This window comes from Anarhichas minor, unplaced genomic scaffold (assembly GCF_050575085.1).
Source record: "Anarhichas minor isolate MPS153535 unplaced genomic scaffold, ASM5057508v1 ptg000002l, whole genome shotgun sequence".
Lineage (NCBI taxonomy): Eukaryota > Metazoa > Chordata > Actinopteri > Perciformes > Anarhichadidae > Anarhichas > Anarhichas minor.
Window position 1 is genome coordinate 7,957,178 of NW_027466448.1, and position 18,468 is coordinate 7,975,645.

Sequence of the window (18,468 nt, forward strand, 5' to 3'; positions counted from 1 at the left end):
ATCTAATTGTGTTTGTGGGTCTGTAATTGATTTCCAGTGAATTGTGTATCAGCCTGTAGCTCGTAACCGTCACATGCATCCGTAGTTTACTAGTTAACACCGGAAATTTGTTCCCATAATGTAATGGCCATGGTGAAAGCCCACACGGTTTCCCATCAGAGAACAGCCCTCTGTCACATGGTCCACTGTTGTTTTAAAAAAAAAAAAAAAAAAAAAAAAAAAAAAACAGGATAGAGGACGGGACAAACAAAAGTGGACGCAGCGGAAGAAAACACCGAGCTTCACCTCCAGATACAAACACTAAGCCTGGAGCGTGAGCATCCTTTTTCTTTGTCCCGGGGAGTGAGCGACTGTTGCCGGTGTTTGTGTTGTTTTGTCGCGCTGTGAAGTGAAACTCCGCCATATTCAGCCCACCACGCCCGGAGAGAGGACTCGCTGCTGCTGCTTCAGTCTGCTGAAGTTGTTGCACAAACTTAATTCCCTCTTCACAATAGAGGAACAAGGTAATAACAAGCAGCCTTGCAGAGAAACGTCTTGACTTCCTGAAAACCAACATTTGTTAGAACCTTTTTTGTTTTCCAGCTGTTGTGTTTTGAGTGCGCAGTGGGGATTCTGGATGGGTTAATGGGAACATATCGACTTTAGGATACTCGTGCTAATTTATTTCTTGCGGAACCCAACGTTATGTGTGTGTGTGTGTGTCGCCTCGGAAGGTGGAGTGTTTTCCGGGAGTAATGACTCTGAGCTCCGTGGGGGCTTGCTGCCTCAGCCCAGAGGCCAAAGAGGCTCGCAGGATCAACGATGAGATCGAGAGGCAGCTCCGCCGGGACAAGAAGGACTCCCGACGGGAGTTCAAGCTCCTTTTGCTCGGTAAGCCACGAAAAATACAACCAGTCTATAATACTTGTACGATGGGTACACTCATGTAAAAATAAGAATACTGCATTCAGAAGTTTTACAAAAATGAAATGTACTTAAATTATCAAAAGTAAAAGTTGGCCTACCTACTTGTACTTTCAGAGTGTTGTATCATTAGACATGTTTATTAATGCATGAACACGTAAGGATGTTGTTGCTGGTCAAGTAGAGCTAAGTGATATAGTTTAATTTATAGCAATGCATTACTTTATGAGATGATCATTATTATATTGTATGTAAGATCCTAGCCTGTAAAATATCTAGGAAGCTGTTGAATTCATGTACCAATAAGTACATGATTGTCCTAGTGGAGTAGAATAATATGGATGTACCTGAATAAGTGAAAAAAGTAGCACTAAACTGAGGTGAATATTACTCTCCACCACTTTCTAACGGTGTATAAAGTTGCACAACAACAAAATACTGTTGTACACATGAATGCAGCAGTAATATTCCAGCAATATACTGTATGTATTATAAATACATCAATCTGGATGGGGCTATTTTTCTTAATGAGTAGTTATACTTTTGATACTTACGTACTTTTACTAGATTTTGAATGCAGGACTTTTAATTGAGTATTTTTATACTTAAGTAGCAATTCTTCTTACGTCACCAAATTAATTAAAGCTCCTCACTAGAATGAATAAATATACATGCATATCCATTACCTAATTGGCCTTGTAAGTACTTGAGTGCATAGCGATGCGTTCGTGGTTTAAGGTGTACTGAAAGAAATTTCAAAAATAATATTGTTGTTTGATAGTTTTTATTTGTAACATTGCATCATATTTCTTAAACGGATAATAAAGTTTGTATGTTGAATCTTCATCCGGAACTACAGATGTCAGTTAAATACAGAGTGGAGTAAAAGTACAATATTTTTCTCTGCAAAACAATGTCATAGAAGTATAAAGTATTGAGTAGATTCATATCAGTCCAACAGGTAAATAAATGTGTGTCAGCTCATCATCTTGGGAGGCCACATTGTATTTGTGTTACTTGACGAAGAATGCATCTGTGAGTAACTGTAAGGTGAAGGTGGTCACGTTGGCTATAATTATTCTGCTTTCAAAAATGATTGACTCGTACTGAATGTGTAACCAGTCGTTTTTCAAAAGTCAGATGCGTAGCTTCAGTGCTTTCCAAACAATGACCACATACGTATAAGTCTTACATTTTAAAACTCTGTAGCCTACTAGGTTTAAATTAATCAAAATAATCACATCAAGTGTAAACCCTGACTGTATTCAACTAAACCCTGTATTAGAATGACAAGCTTGCATGCTAATCACTTCCCTCTGTGACTGTTGCCAAAACATGATTTCATTTCAACGTCGTCAGCGACGGGGGGAAATGCTGCAATATCTTCAGGTTCATCTTTTTACAGTCAGACACGGCTGAGATGACAAAATACTGTTTCTAAAACTTGACACAAGGAATAAACGAAAGACCCACAGGGCCCAAGAATAAGATAAACACAGACTATGGTTATGAGTTTACTGTAAGTCCAAGACTGAAAGACGGGAAAGTACTTCACACATAACACAGGCTGTTGATATTGTATATTTTTAATTTTGTCAACAAATCCCATGAAGAGATCGAAACCAGCAGTGAATTGATTCTACTAAGTGTTACCTCTGCAACAAAAATGTGATGTCGATTATGTGTATCTGTGCCATAGACCTCCATTGTCCAGAGTCTACAGCCATGCTAGAGGCTCTGTGAGGCTGCACAGTGGAGCTTTGAGCTAAATGCTAACATCAGCATGCTAACATGCTCACAGTGCCGATGCTAAAATGCTGATTCCGAGCAGGTATCATGTTTAGTCTAATTATCAACGGAAAACTAGGATAGTGTTGATAATTAGACTAAACACAAAGTACTGCTGAGGTTGATGGAATAGCATTATTTTTGCAGGTATTTTGTCATAAAACAAAGTATCAGACAACCCGATTTTTGACCTGATAATAGCGTTCAACAAAGATCCACAAAGTGAAGTAGTGAGAGATGGACTGACACATTGCTTTTAGTCTTTAATAGGATTTGTTGACAATTTAAAATGTGTATAAATAATGCCAGCCTTCCTTAAAGTGAATATGTGCGTGTACAGTAATGTTGTGTATCTGTTGGCGGATAGGAACTGGTGAAAGTGGGAAGAGCACTTTCATCAAGCAGATGAGGATCATCCATGGCCGTGGATACTCTGACGAGGACAAGAGAGGCTTCACTAGGCTGGTCTACCAGAACATCTTCACAGCCATGCAGGCCATGATCCAGGCCATGAGCACATTAAAGATCCCTACAAGTATGAACACAACAAGGTAGACCAGACTGTTGTTTCTCTGTCCTTTCCTCGCTTCTTCAGAGAGAGAGAGAGAGAGAGAGAGAGAGAGAGAGAGAGAGAGAGAGAGAGAGAGAGAGAGAGAGAGAGAGAGAGAGAGAGAGAGAGAGAGAGAGAGAGAGAGAGAGAGAGAGAGAGAGAGAGAGAGAGAGAGAGAGAGAGAGAGAGAGAGAGAGAGGTTTTACCGCACACTGTCCAAAAGATGCATGCGCATTGGTTTACAGACGCTGACGGAGCCTGAGCTGTGTGTTAGGGTGAAGCACTTCTGGTAAATTGCAACGGTGTTTAGTTTTGCAATCCAGCTGCCAGAGAGTTTTGTCTACTTACAGAGGAGGGCGTCATTTGGAAAATGCACATGATGTGACACTGCAGGCATGTAAAGACAAGTTAGGTACTCCTGAGCTAAATATAAGTAAGAGACTCGGTAATCACACACATTTGCTGGTGCACCCAAATATGCTAAATCAGGTAAAGTTCCAGGTAAGGAAAAGGAGGCGTCCACTTTCTGTGTCCGGTGACGGTTGTACGAGGAAGTGAGTCATGTGGCCGTCGTGGACCTTTGGCAGCATTAGCCAAGTCTGAGTCAGCACGTGGGTTACAATTTTCTTCCTTGCTCTCTGACACTGAGCGAGGGCGGCGTACTGTGCAAGCTCACAGGATGACATTGTTTGTCACTGAGCATGCAGTACGGAAGTGCAGAGTCGCTGTAGGTCAGAGAGGTCAGGTAGAAGTGAACATTCACTAATTAAACTGTCCACTGAAACACCAGAGGGCTTTTAATTTGAAACAGATACAGGAAGTGTTGAGATTCTATTGACAGCATAATACAGTAACAAATATTTAACAGGAAGCTAAAGGGAGCAGATCCTTCTCTAATAAATGCCTGCTTCAGAGGCCTGGTACCCTCTGCAGTTGAGGTAATTGAAGGCCTGAACCACCATTTGATAAATCACGGTATGTGCTATGTGAGAGTGGAACAGTAACTAAGGGGGCGGGGCTTAGCAAACATATTTGTTGGAAGTAGGGCCGGGCGATACGGTGGGATATTGGTAAATTCATATCTCGATAACAATATATATCGCAATATAATTTAATAAATGAATAGTCTACATGAGATAACCACATGGTAAAGCCTATTTTTGTATACTCCTGTGTTAATTAAATACTCAAATTAAAAGTGCTGAGTATTTTCTCATTTAATTAGGAACTTTAGTTTCAAGTGAAATTATAGAGAAGAAATTAATAAATATGTTCAACGAAACACTGACTATGTTTACATGCATGTACACAAATATGGGGTACGACAATAGTTTAGCATTGTCGCAGACCTTTTTTACACCCGAGCAGACTTATAGTTGAGTTAGTTTGATGTAACTACACTGAGGTATTCCAATGAGCACAATCCTTGGGTAGAGGCACGTAGGAGTTGAACAATGAAGAAATCCTGCACACTGCTGTTGGAAACACAACTCCCAATCTATTTCAACCAACGTTTGGGTTCCAAGTGGACCTGTACGCATTATTCTCCATCATTATCATGCTAATAACTCTCTCCTGAGCTGCATGCGCTATTGTATTCTGGGTAATGGAGCTTAAAGGTTGGAGAAGCTTGTTTCTGGAAGGTTGCCAATTAGAGTTCAGATTGTTAATTGCAGTGCGCTGAGTGGTGATGCAAAAACAAAACTGCAAACTTCAAATGATATCTAAAATATATATATATATATATTTATAGATTAGATTTAAATTGTTATCAATTTATTATAATTGTGTATCATGATATCCAAATAAATTATTTAATCATGATATCATAAAAAAAAATGCTGGCATATCAACTTCTGAGGATCCCTTTAAATGTGTCCCATCATCTCTCCAAAGAGAAGAGTGGGAGCATGAAAGTGCTGAAGCAGGAGCCATGAAATCAATTAAAAAAGATGCACGAAAATGGAAAGGCATTCGAGGGTATGGCTTCCCCCGGAAATGTAAAAAAAAAAAAATCTCTAGAAAATACACTTCACTGGTTGTTTGGAACACACATTTAATCTCTGCTACCAATTCCAGCCCAACAACAGAAAAACAGGAAAATTATGTTTTAATTCTTACATATTATATGGAGATATGACAGCAAACATCTCTCCAGATAGTTTTAATTTTATTGGCCTTAAAGGTGGTGTAATAAACTGGTTAAACCTATTTACAGTGTGTACAGATATATTTTATAACTCTGTGGCAGCTCGTAGACATTTGTACCGTGACAGTCACAATCTCACCATCACAACATCAACAAAATGACAATTGCAGTATGTCTGTGAAAGCACTTCGTACAATCGAGCTGTTTATTGATGCAAAGTTATGATATGATGCCAAAGTCCCAGAGAATAGAAAGTGAGAGTAAACAGAGTAATTGTTCGGCCATAAACGACCATAAAACGTACTCCAGACAGCTTGTGCAGAAGTGTTTTCTGGCTGAACGATTGCACTGTGGGTCCACAAGTATTTTGCAGTCAGGGAAATATTTGTTATTAATCATAAATAAATGAGGGCAGTAAGGGTGAAATAGAGAGATTTGGAATTCCTAGAAGCCACTGGACATCGGAAGAACACAATGCAGCCTTTGTTCTATGTTTAGCTCTTTGTGTCTATGAATGGACATATTACAAAGAAAAGATGTACAGATGAGCATAAAAGTCTTCTTTTCTCCTGACATAAAATAACACATCTGGTGTGGGAGATAAACCCAGCGACCACATCATGCCCCCTCTCTATCTTTCATAGCGCTTCAATAACAAGTACATAAACATGACACCATCTTCATCATAAATCCCACTGTATATTTGTTTCTGGAAGTGTCCGGTTACCGGTTTCAGTGAGTCTTTCTGCTGCTGTTTAGGAAAACGCCAGTATTGTCCGAGGGGTTGATGTGGAGAGGGTCACAACATTAACAAACCCTTACGTGGATGCCATCAAGTGTCTTTGGAGCGACTCTGGGATTCAGGAATGTTACCATCGCAAGAGGGAATACCAGCTCTCCGACTCAGCCAAATAGTGAGTGTAAACAGGGGCTAATAACCACTCCGGCATTGCCAAATAGTTTCCATTGTTTCATCTGCTAGTTGTCTGTAACCACTGAAGCCTCAGTGGTTAGTTCATTTAAGGTTGTTGACAAAAAAAGCAAAGAAACCCGTTTTAATTCTGACTTATAGTGAAGTCACAGAAACCGAAACATCCATGAAGTGAATATTTTTACAACAAATGTATCCTCTGTCCTTTTCCCAGTTCTCACCCTTTCTAACGTTCGTTCTCTTAAACTCCGTGGCGTCCTCCTGTGTTAATAGCTATCTGAATGACATGGACCGAATTGCTGATCCTGCTTATCTGCCAACCCAGCAGGATGTCCTGAGGGTCAGGGTGCCCACAACGGGTATTATAGAGTACCCCTTTGATCTGGAGGATGTGGTCTTCAGGTGAGTGTTTTATGTTGTTGGTATATCTTCTGTTGTATGTTGACTACAGCCTCACGGAGCTGCTGGCACGGCTGTTTTGTTTCTTCCCGTGTCCTCTGACAAGACTAAAGAGCATTGTTGTAGAAGTAGATACACAAGGAAGCCATTATGTCTTGTTATTCTTTAATAGTCTCGTTTGAGCACAGCTGGACTTCATTTAATAATTAATTGCCAGAGGTCCATGGTCTTGTTTTGCCCATTTGTACTGTCTCGTGTCTCGTGGAAGTTGGTTTTGTTTCTGTATTAATGAATTACATTAAATTGGCTGAGTTAAAGGTGTTAAATTCCAAAGTCAGAGCATATCTATTATTGAGGGATATGCCTCCACACAGCTCTCAGCAGCTAACAGCGCAAACTGAAGCAGCAGTGCTGACAGAGCTAACAGTGTTAGTTGGGAGGTTGGAGCAGGAGGGTGGTGGTGGTGGTCCTACATTTCCCTGACCACACCGTGGGCTGGGATGGCGACAGACGGCGATTAGCTAGCCAGTGGGGCACAACATAGAATCTCACATGCGCTAACAAACACGCGTAGTCAGACCGGCTACATAAACGGAGCACAAAGAAGCTCTGATTTCATTTTCATCCCTTATGATAAACTGGCTTTAAATTGGGAATATGCAGATTTATTGTAATGATGGTGGAACCTGTGGCTGCAGGATGGTGGATGTGGGTGGCCAGCGGTCAGAGAGGAGGAAGTGGATCCACTGTTTTGAGGAAGTCACTTCCATCATGTTCCTGGTGGCGCTCAGCGAGTACGATCAGGTCCTTGTTGAGTCCGTCAATGAGGTGAGATGCCTACAAAATGATCTGTAACGACTACAAGATAATCTCCTCCTATTTATTTTGTTAGTCCGTATAGTAAAGGGGCTGTCTTTGGGAGAATCAAGTAAATCACTCAGAGGGACACAAAGGGACATTGTTTCTTTTGTTTAAGGCCAAACCTGTTAGGTGAAGATGATGACCTAGATTTCTACAGTCCAGCACTAGTCTGTTTTTTCTCTCTCTCTCTCTCCTTCTCTTTTTATTTCTCTCTCTCTCTCTCTCTCTCTCTCTCTCTCTCTCTCTCTCTCTCTTCTTCTTGACCATCCTTTGTGGCAGTGCGTATAGTTCATCTGCAGGGGGAGCTCTTTAGTCGCTCTGTTCTGCAAACTGCACTACTCAGCGAGGCTCATATAAAGGCTATATGAGATTACAGCCAATAGAATTTGCTTGCACAGACAATCACTGCTGAAGTACTGCTGTCTAATACTAAAACTGTTCTACTGCTGTCATATTCCTGCTCATGCTTAGATGTTTGTGTCATGTGTTTTTCAAAGAATCGCATGGAGGAAAGCATGGCCTTGTTTCGTACAATCATAAACTACAAGTGGTTCGAGTCATCCTCGGTCATGTTGTTCCTCAACAAGATAGATTTACTGGAGGAGAAAATCATGCATTCGCATTTGGTGGACTACTTCCCTGAATATGATGGTAAGAGGAAAAAGTTTTTTTCTTGGCAAAAGATATCAGAAATTCTTCCTCGTACAGATGAAAAGTTGAATTTATAAGCAGTGAAACACACCCAAATCTGTCAAGAGAGACACCAGGGCGCCTGACATTTAGCAGGCCTCTCTGTGTGTGTGTGTGTGTGTGTGTGTGTATATGTGTGTAGCATTCTGCAAAGACCCGCCCCCTACTCTACCTGTGATTGGCTCTGAGCCGGAAAATAAGGCGTTTGTGAGTGAAACCGCACCCTGTAATCTTCGAGCAACATCATAACCTTAAAGGTAAAGCCTTTTGGGGGATCTTTTGGCAGAAATGGAATATTATATTATTAAGTACGTTATCTTGAGTGTATATTCACCTAAAAATAAGAATCATTGTGTTTTCGTTACTGTAGAAGGAGCCGTTTATAACTACGTACGGAGCGGGTTTCCGCAGCCGGCCGCCATGTTTCTACAGTAGTAGTAGTAGCCCAGAACGGACAAACCAAACTATAAACGGCCATTCACGTTTTTGTGTTTACGTTTCTGTAGTTCTCCTACAGGCTTGGTACATGGGATAAGTTTCAGTTGGCTGCAATCTGCAACCTCACCACTAGATGCTGCAAGACACACTAGACCTTTTAAAACATGCTGCGGTGACAGTTAAACCTGTAACCGAGCCTCACCCAACATCAGTGTGAAGGTAACCGCTTCACTACCTGTCTACTATGTACCAGGTAAGATGTCTAATCCTCACCCAACATCTTCAGCGTAGATGAAATTTGGGTGGATCTAAATGATGTGCTGGTAAACCTTAATGAATAAATGATGCGCACCAGTGCAACCAATGTAAAAAGCCCTGACACCATTTCTTCGTTCAATACACACCGTGGTTTTGCTGCTACAGCCCACTGTGGTCACGTATGACCAGTAGCGCATGTTAGCCAACTTTAAATATTACTGTGTAACTGACTTTACATTAGCCATCATAAGATAGTGGTCATACCAGATGAAATACAGCTGTGGCAGCATGTATTCGATTGATCGAGGGTGTGTCTCATTGCTTTGGAATTCAACTTTTCATTTTGAAGTTTTGAAGTTTGGGTTATTTCCTCTTTAAAAAAATAAAAAAATAAATTGCATATCACTTAAATGTTCTGCAACCATTTTATATTACAGCACTAGCCTGTCTTGTATTCTTGAGCCTATATGTAACTACTGAAAATACTACGGTGACTTTCATGCACTGTTTCTGCCCTCTGTCGCTTTCCACCAGGTCCCCAGCAGGACGTCAAAGCAGGAAAAGAATTCATCTTAGATATGTTTGTGACTCTCAATCCATACGTGAAAAAAATCATCTACTCCCACTTCACCTGTGCCACAGACACAGACAACATTCGATTTGTCTTCAGAGCAGTGAAGGACCACATCTTGCAAATCAACCTGGAAGTCTACAACTTGGTTTAAACCGGTGGTGTTGCTGCTGTAATTCAATCGGCTTTGTACAGCTGGTAGTCCGGAGAGCTCTGCAGCGATTCAGTATTGCCTCACACTGCTGCTGAACACTATAATCCACAACAGGAAATTGAGAAGCTACAGAGCTTGTCGCCAAATGACTGTACTACTGATATATTTCAAATTTCCCTGTGAGGCTCTTTGGAAATGGATGTCTCCAGCTATAATGAAGTGTGTCCTGACAATTAAAGTGCTGCCTAAGTGAGGAGTCTATTACAGCATGCACTCTGAAATGTATGGAGCTCTTAACGTTTTTCGAGCAGTAACAGTATAAATGCACATAGATGAATTAAGAGGGGAAAAAAGTATTTCAGTGGCCTCAAAAGCCTCCGAGGACTTGTAATGTACTCGGTCTCTCCTTCAGGGAATCTGTGGACGTGAATGTAGACTAACTGCAATGCAGCACCTCACATCACTAACCCAAGTTGTTTTTATTTTATTTTATTATTTTATGTCAAAAACTGTTTTGAATACTCTAAACACAGTTTGTGTCTTGGCTTAATGGCAAACGAGTATTAATTAACACTACATTAACTTTATTACGTAGCTATTTGTGCTGATATTGTACCTCACTAAGTTGGGTATTATCATTTCCACAACTGCATTTTAAGTTTTACAAGACTTTGTACACTTAAGTATTTGTCTGTGATGGCATTAATTACTCCTAAACCACTTTTTGTGAGCACAGCATTCATATATACACTCGATGTATTTTAACCCATACAAGTCTTTATTTTGTCAAAGCTGTAGAATCAAGCGTTCATGGACTATATGAGTAGTTTTCTTGCTTAAAAAACATTTTCTATAATGTCTGTAGAGCTTTAGCAATTATTTATCTGAACGCATATTGTAACTATCACACGGTACATTAATGGTGAAAGATTTTTCGTCTTTGCTCGCATCAAGGTCAGTGTGGAGAGGCTAACTGCTCAAGAGAGAACTGTTATGTTAAATATTCTCCGCGGCATTAAACTACTTCAGTCTTGATCTTTTTTTTTTTTTTCTTATGCTGTTAAAGGGTCTCAAATGCATGACTAAAAAGCTAATGAGAGCAAATCCACGGCACGAATGTTTACACAACCCTTTTGTTCTTGTGAGAAATAATTACAGCCTAATTTAAACAGTTTAATTTATGGTTGGATGTCACTGTCACTGCGATATCTTAATGCAGTCTTAGTGTTGTTAATGTGAGTGGATAAATAAACAGACATTTGTTGCTCAGTTTTTCATCCTTTGTCTGTGTTTACAAACCATCTCCAGCACACTGTTGGTTTAGCATTCATGTGTTTGTCTTCTTGGCTTCTTTGTCGGCTCATCTGGAGCAGTGTTGGTCCTGAAATCCTCCTCTGTGATACGTCCATCTGGCTGGAGGCTGCAGCAGCACTTCTGTTTGGGGTCCATAGTTTTAGTGTTGTGCACAGGGATATGTAGTTTGGCTGGTTTTTGGTAGAGTACAGACACTGAAAGTAATGTGGCAGAAGCACATGGCACTAAAAACTGTGCATTATTAATAAATCATGCTTTGCTTTAATGCCAGATTCATTTAATTAATTTATTCAGTGTAATAAACTAATGCCAAAAAAATAAACCACTTCAAACATTCTAATATTTAATAATATCAGCCATTAGCTGTAGGCTATTTGTAACTTCAAATAGCCTACAGCCATTGACAGATTATAAGAAAATGGACATGTAAAAGGTCCCTCACCCCTCCCATATGTATATGTATGTATATGTATGTATATATATATGTATGTATATGTATGTATATATATATATATATATATATATGTATGTATATGTATATATATATGTATATGTATATATATATGTATATATATATGTGTGTGTATGTACATATATGTATATATATATATATGTATATGTATATGTATATATATGTATATATATGTGTATATATATATATGTGTATATATATATGTATATATATATATATATACATATACATATATATATATATATATATACATATATATATATATATATATATGTGTGTATGTATATGTATATATATATATATATATATATGTGTATATGTATATATATATGTGTGTGTATATGTATATGTATATATATATATACAGTACCAGTCAAAAGTTTGGACACACCTTCTCATTCAATGTTTTTTCTTTATTTTTTTCCACATTGCAGATTAAGAAAAATGATAAAAATAAAGAAAAACCATTGAATGAGAAGGTGTGTCCAAACTTTTGACTGGTATCGTGTGTGTGTGTGTGTGTGTGTGTGTGTGTGTGTGTGTGTGTGTGTGTGTGTGTGTGTGTGTGTGTGTCAGATTAAACCCATTTAAACAGATGTTTTGTACTATAATGCACCTGGGTTTCCCCTCCTGCACAGACTTTCAGATTCAGCGGCCTTTTTGGAGCGTGCATTTGTAAGCAGATACACACGAGCCGTCCGCATAGACTCGCATTGCCTTTCGCTCTGAGCCAGGCCGCCCATCCACCCGCTTCCCCAGGAATGCGGAATGCACCTGAACTGGATCCTGCATGAGGCAGTAGAACTCGCCGAGCCACCTGTTGCCGGTCGGGACAGGTCGGTGAAAAGTTGATATCCATTCAGTTCACTAAATCCCTGTCAGCTGCGGCACAGTTTCACCTAAAGCGGCTCGTCGACTTGTACAAGAATGGATGAGTGCTGCCGGCCAGATAGTGATGAGAATAAGGAGAGACGCAGGGTACACAAAGAAATAGAGAGGCAACTTCGTCTTGATAAAAAGAAATCTCACAAGGAGTTGAAGTTGCTGCTTTTAGGTGAGTGCCAGTTTACTTTATGAATATACTTCCATACGTTCACACTGTGATTGAAAATGTTTGGAAACAATTAAATACTACATTTTCACCTTCTGACACATTTAAAACTCACAAAAATGAACATTAAATATATAGTCCATCAAAATTTGAATATTGCCATTTAAATGTAGTCCACAAAATGACTTAAAACTGTTATCAGGTTGTTTTATATTTCATTTAATGGTTTCAACTCGGATGGATAGAATTACTGTAATTTGTAAGCCAAACATTTTTTGTTTCCGTGTCTGGGTTGATCTATACTGACTCATTTAGCTCAACAGAAATCTTGTTGTAACAAAAGAAGTGCCTGTGATGAGGCGTCATCCAGTAGTCAATGTGATTTAATGATATGTTAGAAATAAAGTATGGTAGCTGTAGTGTGATGGAGCCTGCTTTTTATATTGATAGTTTAGACGTTGATTCAAGAGCAAATTGTTTTTATTGGCCAACTTTAGTTGTACTAAACTCTTTTTTTTTTTTTTTTTTAAGAACTTTGACCAAATTATGTAGGCTACTGAGTGCAACATTTTCCATGGGTGCTTTGAGCTACATTTTAACATCCGCATACTAACGTATATGATTGACAGGCATAATATTTCCCATGTTCATCATCTTAGTCAGTTTTCCAACTTTTTAGATATTACCAGAGATGTCTAAACATCTACGACGTACACTCACCTCTGTCCTGCTGTCATTACAGGCTAGAGGTGACCTCAGAAAAAAGAATGTATATTTAGTGGAATTTAGAAATTAATATAATTCTTCATAAATGCACAACATCCTCATCTGCAAATTAAGTGCAGTGGCTGGATAGAGTAGTGTTATTGTGTTTTAATTGCGCTTGGCGGGAGAGGCCACTTTGTGTGGCTAGCCCCAAACTCACACCACCAACTGCCGGGAGTTTGGGAAAAACAACAATACGCATGCCCAAAGCCTTTGGTAGTGACAGCGGATAGCACAAATCTGATGCCATGTGGGGCTGATTGCTTGTTGCCCCGCTGCAATCCGATTGGTTGTTTGTCAAGCGTTGCTGTCAATTGCGTGAAGTTGGCAGACGTTAGTAAGTCTTTTAAAGAAGATAGTGGTCATCGTGAACGATGCAGATTATCTTCTGCTGCACAAACCAGTTACTGGATTAAAGTTATTTTGTGGCTGAATTAATCCTTAACGTGGCGTGCTCCTCATAAATGGCTTGACAATCCATTCAATGGTTGTTGGGACATTTCACCAAAACCAAAAGATTCATCCTCTGGGGACCATGATCCACCCAAAAGTTAAAAGTATATAGTTAGAGATATTCCAGTCTGGACCAAAGTAGTCGATTGACTGAGAAACCCTGCAAATACAAAAGTATCTGGATCGATAGATAGCAAGGCTTTGGTATGTGTTTTGCACTGTGACTTTTTATTGTAGGTAGGCCTACAGGTTACCTTTTGCATTTTTCGAATACTTGCTGAAGGCCTGCTTTATGTGCTGTTGCTAGATTAGGATGTTTTAGCTCACAAGACAGAGTCTGCAATTATAATGATTAATTGTAAAAGCTATGTTGGGTCAATGCAATGCATGCAGGCTGTCTTCTTATTGTTTTGTTTTGCTGCTTTTGTCTGAATTGTGCATATGCAAAATACATTTCACAAGTTAGTTGAAAGAGCAGAGTGCAGAACATAAAAAGACAATGATTGTTTCATATAGTGCAAAGCTTTATTTTGGCGACCATGATGATGGGTACACATCAGTCGAATGAAATAAGTCACAGCTTCAAATGAGGCCTATATTTCCCAGACATATCAAAACAGCCCACTTATAAAAGCTTGACTGTTGGGTACGTTGGAAACAATGCCTGAAGGACTTTGTTTTAAAGGCCAGCGCTGCTTTAAACTTCAACTTCAGTTTGGAGATTGGAATATTCTCCTGTAAAGGTCAGTCTACTGGTTAACATTTCTGGCATTTTAGGTGCTTAACCGACACTCTTATCGAGAGAAATTAACAACCAGACGGCAGGAAACTGTTTCACTTAGAGGCACATGGCTGTGCATTGACTCGTGTGGATCAAACGCGAACCTTCAGCTGTAAAATAAAGAGCATGCTTACCAGTACCTGTGCATGCTGTTGTATCTGAGCAAAAAACCTCAGTAATGGGGCGTTTAATAGAAACGCATGCAAGGTTGACAGCTTTCATACACCTGAAGAAACCAAGTATATATATGCCCCCACTCACGTACACATACTCACAGCTATAGCTTGGGAAATAAACACCAAATCTGTGAAACTTGAACATCTAAACATTTTCTTGCATTGTTAAGAATACAGATTTCTGGTTTGTTTGTTGCCGAAATCCTGTTTAGCTGCAACTGATTGATGTTCAGATGATTTCTTTCTTCTTTTTTTTTTTTTTTTAAAGTGCTTGTCCTATTTCTGGCATTGCTTTGATCTTATTCCATTTTTCATCCTTCGGTCTCATTCATCTCATTTGCCTAGGGACTGGTGAAAGTGGGAAGAGCACGTTCATCAAACAGATGAGGATCCTCCATGGCACTGGATACAGTGAAGCTGACAGGAAAGGTTTCGCTCGGCTAGTGTTTCAGAACATCGTCACATCCATCCAGGCGCTGATCGACGCCATGAAGACTCTACGGATTGACTACATCGATGACCAGAACATTGTGAGAAACTGTGCAGGTTTAAAAAATAAATAAAGCTTCAATAAAGCTCAGTGTGTCACTGACAACAAGAGTCTACAGCCATGCTGGCAGCTCTGTGAGGCCGTACTTTGAGCTAAATGCTAAAGTCAGCGGGCTAATAGGCTAATGTTTACCATCTTAGTTTGGGACGTTAACATGATAACATTTGATACTTAGCACTAAGCATAAGGTACAGCTCAGACTGATGGGAATTTGTTTTGCAGGTCATGAACCGAAGTATTGGACAAATTCAAATCTTAACCCGATGATGCTGCTAGAGACACAAATGTGAACCTCAAATGTGAACCTCATGGTGGCGCTGGAGGGAGAGTCAGGGGATCACCAACATCATTAGAGTTTATAGTCTGGGGACCATGACATGGCAATCGGTCCAATAGTTGTCGAGATATTTCAGTCCAGACCAAAAATGGTGGACATTAACATCCATAGAGTGCAAACTACTTTTACCACATAAGAGTTTCTGTTTATTTCCACAAAATCCACCTAGTTCGAGATTGGAGTTCTGTTGCAGTTCTCATCCTCCTGATGGTCTATTAATAGGTCAGTCAACGATTGAAAATGTGTGTTTAGAAAAATCCCCTGTGGATGTCTTGTGTGTGTCAGAGCCACGCACAGAAGCTGAGCCAAGTGGAGGCAGACCAGGTGTCCACTCTGGAGGCTTGGCAGGTGGACGGCATTAGGAGGGTGTGGAATGACCGCAGTGTTCAAAGATGCTACGACCGCAGGAGGGAATTCCAGTTGTCTGACTCTGCCAAATAGTAAGACTTTTATATAAACCCAAGGCTCTTTCACAGGACCAAAGCTTTTGCAGTGCTTCATTTTGTATTCATCAACTTATACTTAAGAATGGGGATTCATACTGATACAACTTAGTTATTAATATGCATGCAACCAATACAAATTTCTGTTTAACGTTCTCTTTTATCCTGTCAGACTATGAAATGTGGATTCATTGTTGTTAACTTTTCAGTTACCTCGACGACTTGGACAGAATCACGGGCCTGTTGTACATCCCCACCGTGCAAGACGTCTTGAGGGTCAGGGTCCCCACCACAGGCATCATAGAGTACCCCTTTGACCTTTCACAAGTCATCTTCAGGTAGGGTATTGCCCTTGTATTAGACAACATAGTGTTTGCTGGGTGCTAAAACCCAATTACAATTCTTCTTTGTGTATTGTTTTAGTCAGAAAATTATTTGGTAGGCTGACTTTTTTTTTTACCCTTTGGACAGAACCACGCTAGCCTTTTCCCTCTGTTTCCAGTATTTATGCTAAGCTCTAGCTTCATATTTAGCATCTTCTTATTTAACTCTCAGCAAGAACGCAAATAAGTATATTTTCTCAAAATGCTGAATGATTCCTTTAAGGACATTTCATATTTTACTTCAATCCATGGTCATGTGTCTCTAGGATGGTGGATGTGGGTGGTCAGCGCTCAGAGAGGAAGAAATGGATCCACTGTTTTGAGAATGTCACCTCCATCATATTTCTGGCGGCCCTCAGCGAGTACGATCAAGTCCTTTACGAGAGTGAGAATGATGTAAGGTCAAAATCTTTCAGTCTGCTTCAAAATTCCTAATGATATTTTATTCCTCGTGTCATGGCTACATTTCTTAGTAACTTTTCCTTTATTCACCATCCAGCTGTAAAAACAACTATTATTTCCATACATTAGTCTTTTGTCTTTTCTCACCTCCTACAGAATCGACTGAGAGAGAGCCTCGCCTTGTTCAAGACCATCCTCTCGTACCCTTGGTTCCAAGACTCCTCCATCATCCTCTTCCTGAACAAAAGGGACTTGCTAGAGGAGAAAATCAAACGGTCTCATTTGGCAACCTACTTCCCGGCATTTACTGGTAATTGTCATTTTATTCTGTTTGAGTATTCTGAGTTGAGGTGAAATGATTAATTGATTAGTTCTGAATATTTTCTGCAACACGTATCAAAACTAATCAAGAATAGAATCAGAAGATTAATTGATAGCGAAATGAAAAGAAATCCCACAATGGAACAAAATGTTAGTCGTCCATGACTTCTACACTAATTTCTGCTAACAGTCTAAATTTTCACTTGACTCTTCACTATATAGTTAACTATAGAGTGCCTATTATATTGGCAGAATTAAATGAGTGAAAAATTATGTAATTTGTTTTGCTAAAAGAAGATTTTGACCACATTTGCCTCCACAGGGCCTCAGTGTGATGCCAGATCCGCGGAACAATTCATCTTGCAAATGTATGTGGAGATCCACCGCGGGCATCCTAAACCCCTTTACAAACACTACACCTGTGCCACGGACACAAACAACATCCGGGTGGTCTTCAAAGCTGTCAAAGATACCATCTTCAGAGACAACATGGACTGGTTAGACCCACAGTAAAAAACATTCTGTGTAATATACGGTAAAATACTGGCAGCTGTGGTTGCCAGAACTTAAAAACAAACAAAGTGGTGGTTTCCCCTTGAGGAACAAGGAGCCAGGTTATACAGTCACATGTTGTAACACTTTTATGGACATTTTTATCTATTATTTGCTGTCGGTTGCAGCTTGTTCACAGACATCAAAGAAAGGCAATGTGACAGCATTGCCAGGTAAGGGACATTTATCTTATCTTTATCTATTCACAGACAGAATGTGCCATTTCTTAATACATGGTAGAAAAGCACATTTTCTATTGCTAAAGAAGAGAAATGGACAACTGCAATGCCAGTTAATCATTGTACTAAACTATTACAGAGGAGTTCCTTTCATTCCCATGCTGTTTGATAGTCAACATTATATGGTATCAAATTGGTTAGACAAAGTCTTGTCTATGCAACCCTCCCTGCTTTACAGCTCTGGGAGGAGGAAGTGAAAGAATAGCCTGCAGGGAACTAGAGTGCCTTACTATATATTTATGCTGATGTTTTTATGTAACAACAACCATGTAGCCTATGAAAATAATATTTTTCTTACTTTAAATCAGAGACATTGAAACCACATGTCATTTCTGTATTTATGTACTGGATTCTGTGCCTTTTTATTGACATTAAAAAATGTATATGAGGAAAAAAACCAGAGGTATCTCATGAGATATGACGGCGGCAGCATTGCACTGATAAAGCAAAAGCTGTTTTTGGGGCGTGTCTGCTGTATGCTGGAGCTCCAGGCGTGGTGGATTGGCACACTGTGGCAACAACCTTTGAACCAAACAA

At 39.7% G+C, this 18,468-nt stretch overlaps 1 protein-coding gene and 1 pseudogene across 1 annotated transcript; both read left to right on the plus strand.

Annotated features, from left to right (window-relative positions):
• Positions 1–70: 70 nt before the first annotated feature.
• Positions 71–10,964, plus strand: LOC142946752 (guanine nucleotide-binding protein G(q) subunit alpha-like; annotated as a pseudogene).
• A 1,441-nt stretch (positions 10,965–12,405) lies between these two features.
• Positions 12,406–17,963, plus strand: LOC142946758 (guanine nucleotide-binding protein subunit alpha-14-like). Its single transcript, XM_076088261.1, has 7 exons — positions 12,406–12,532; positions 15,050–15,234; positions 15,877–16,031; positions 16,244–16,372; positions 16,684–16,813; positions 16,976–17,129; positions 17,463–17,963. The coding sequence occupies exons 1-7, from the start codon at positions 12,406–12,408 to the stop codon at positions 17,651–17,653; spliced, it is 1,071 nt and encodes a 356-aa protein (XP_075944376.1). The 3' UTR covers positions 17,654–17,963.
• The last annotated feature ends 505 nt before the right edge of the window (positions 17,964–18,468 follow it).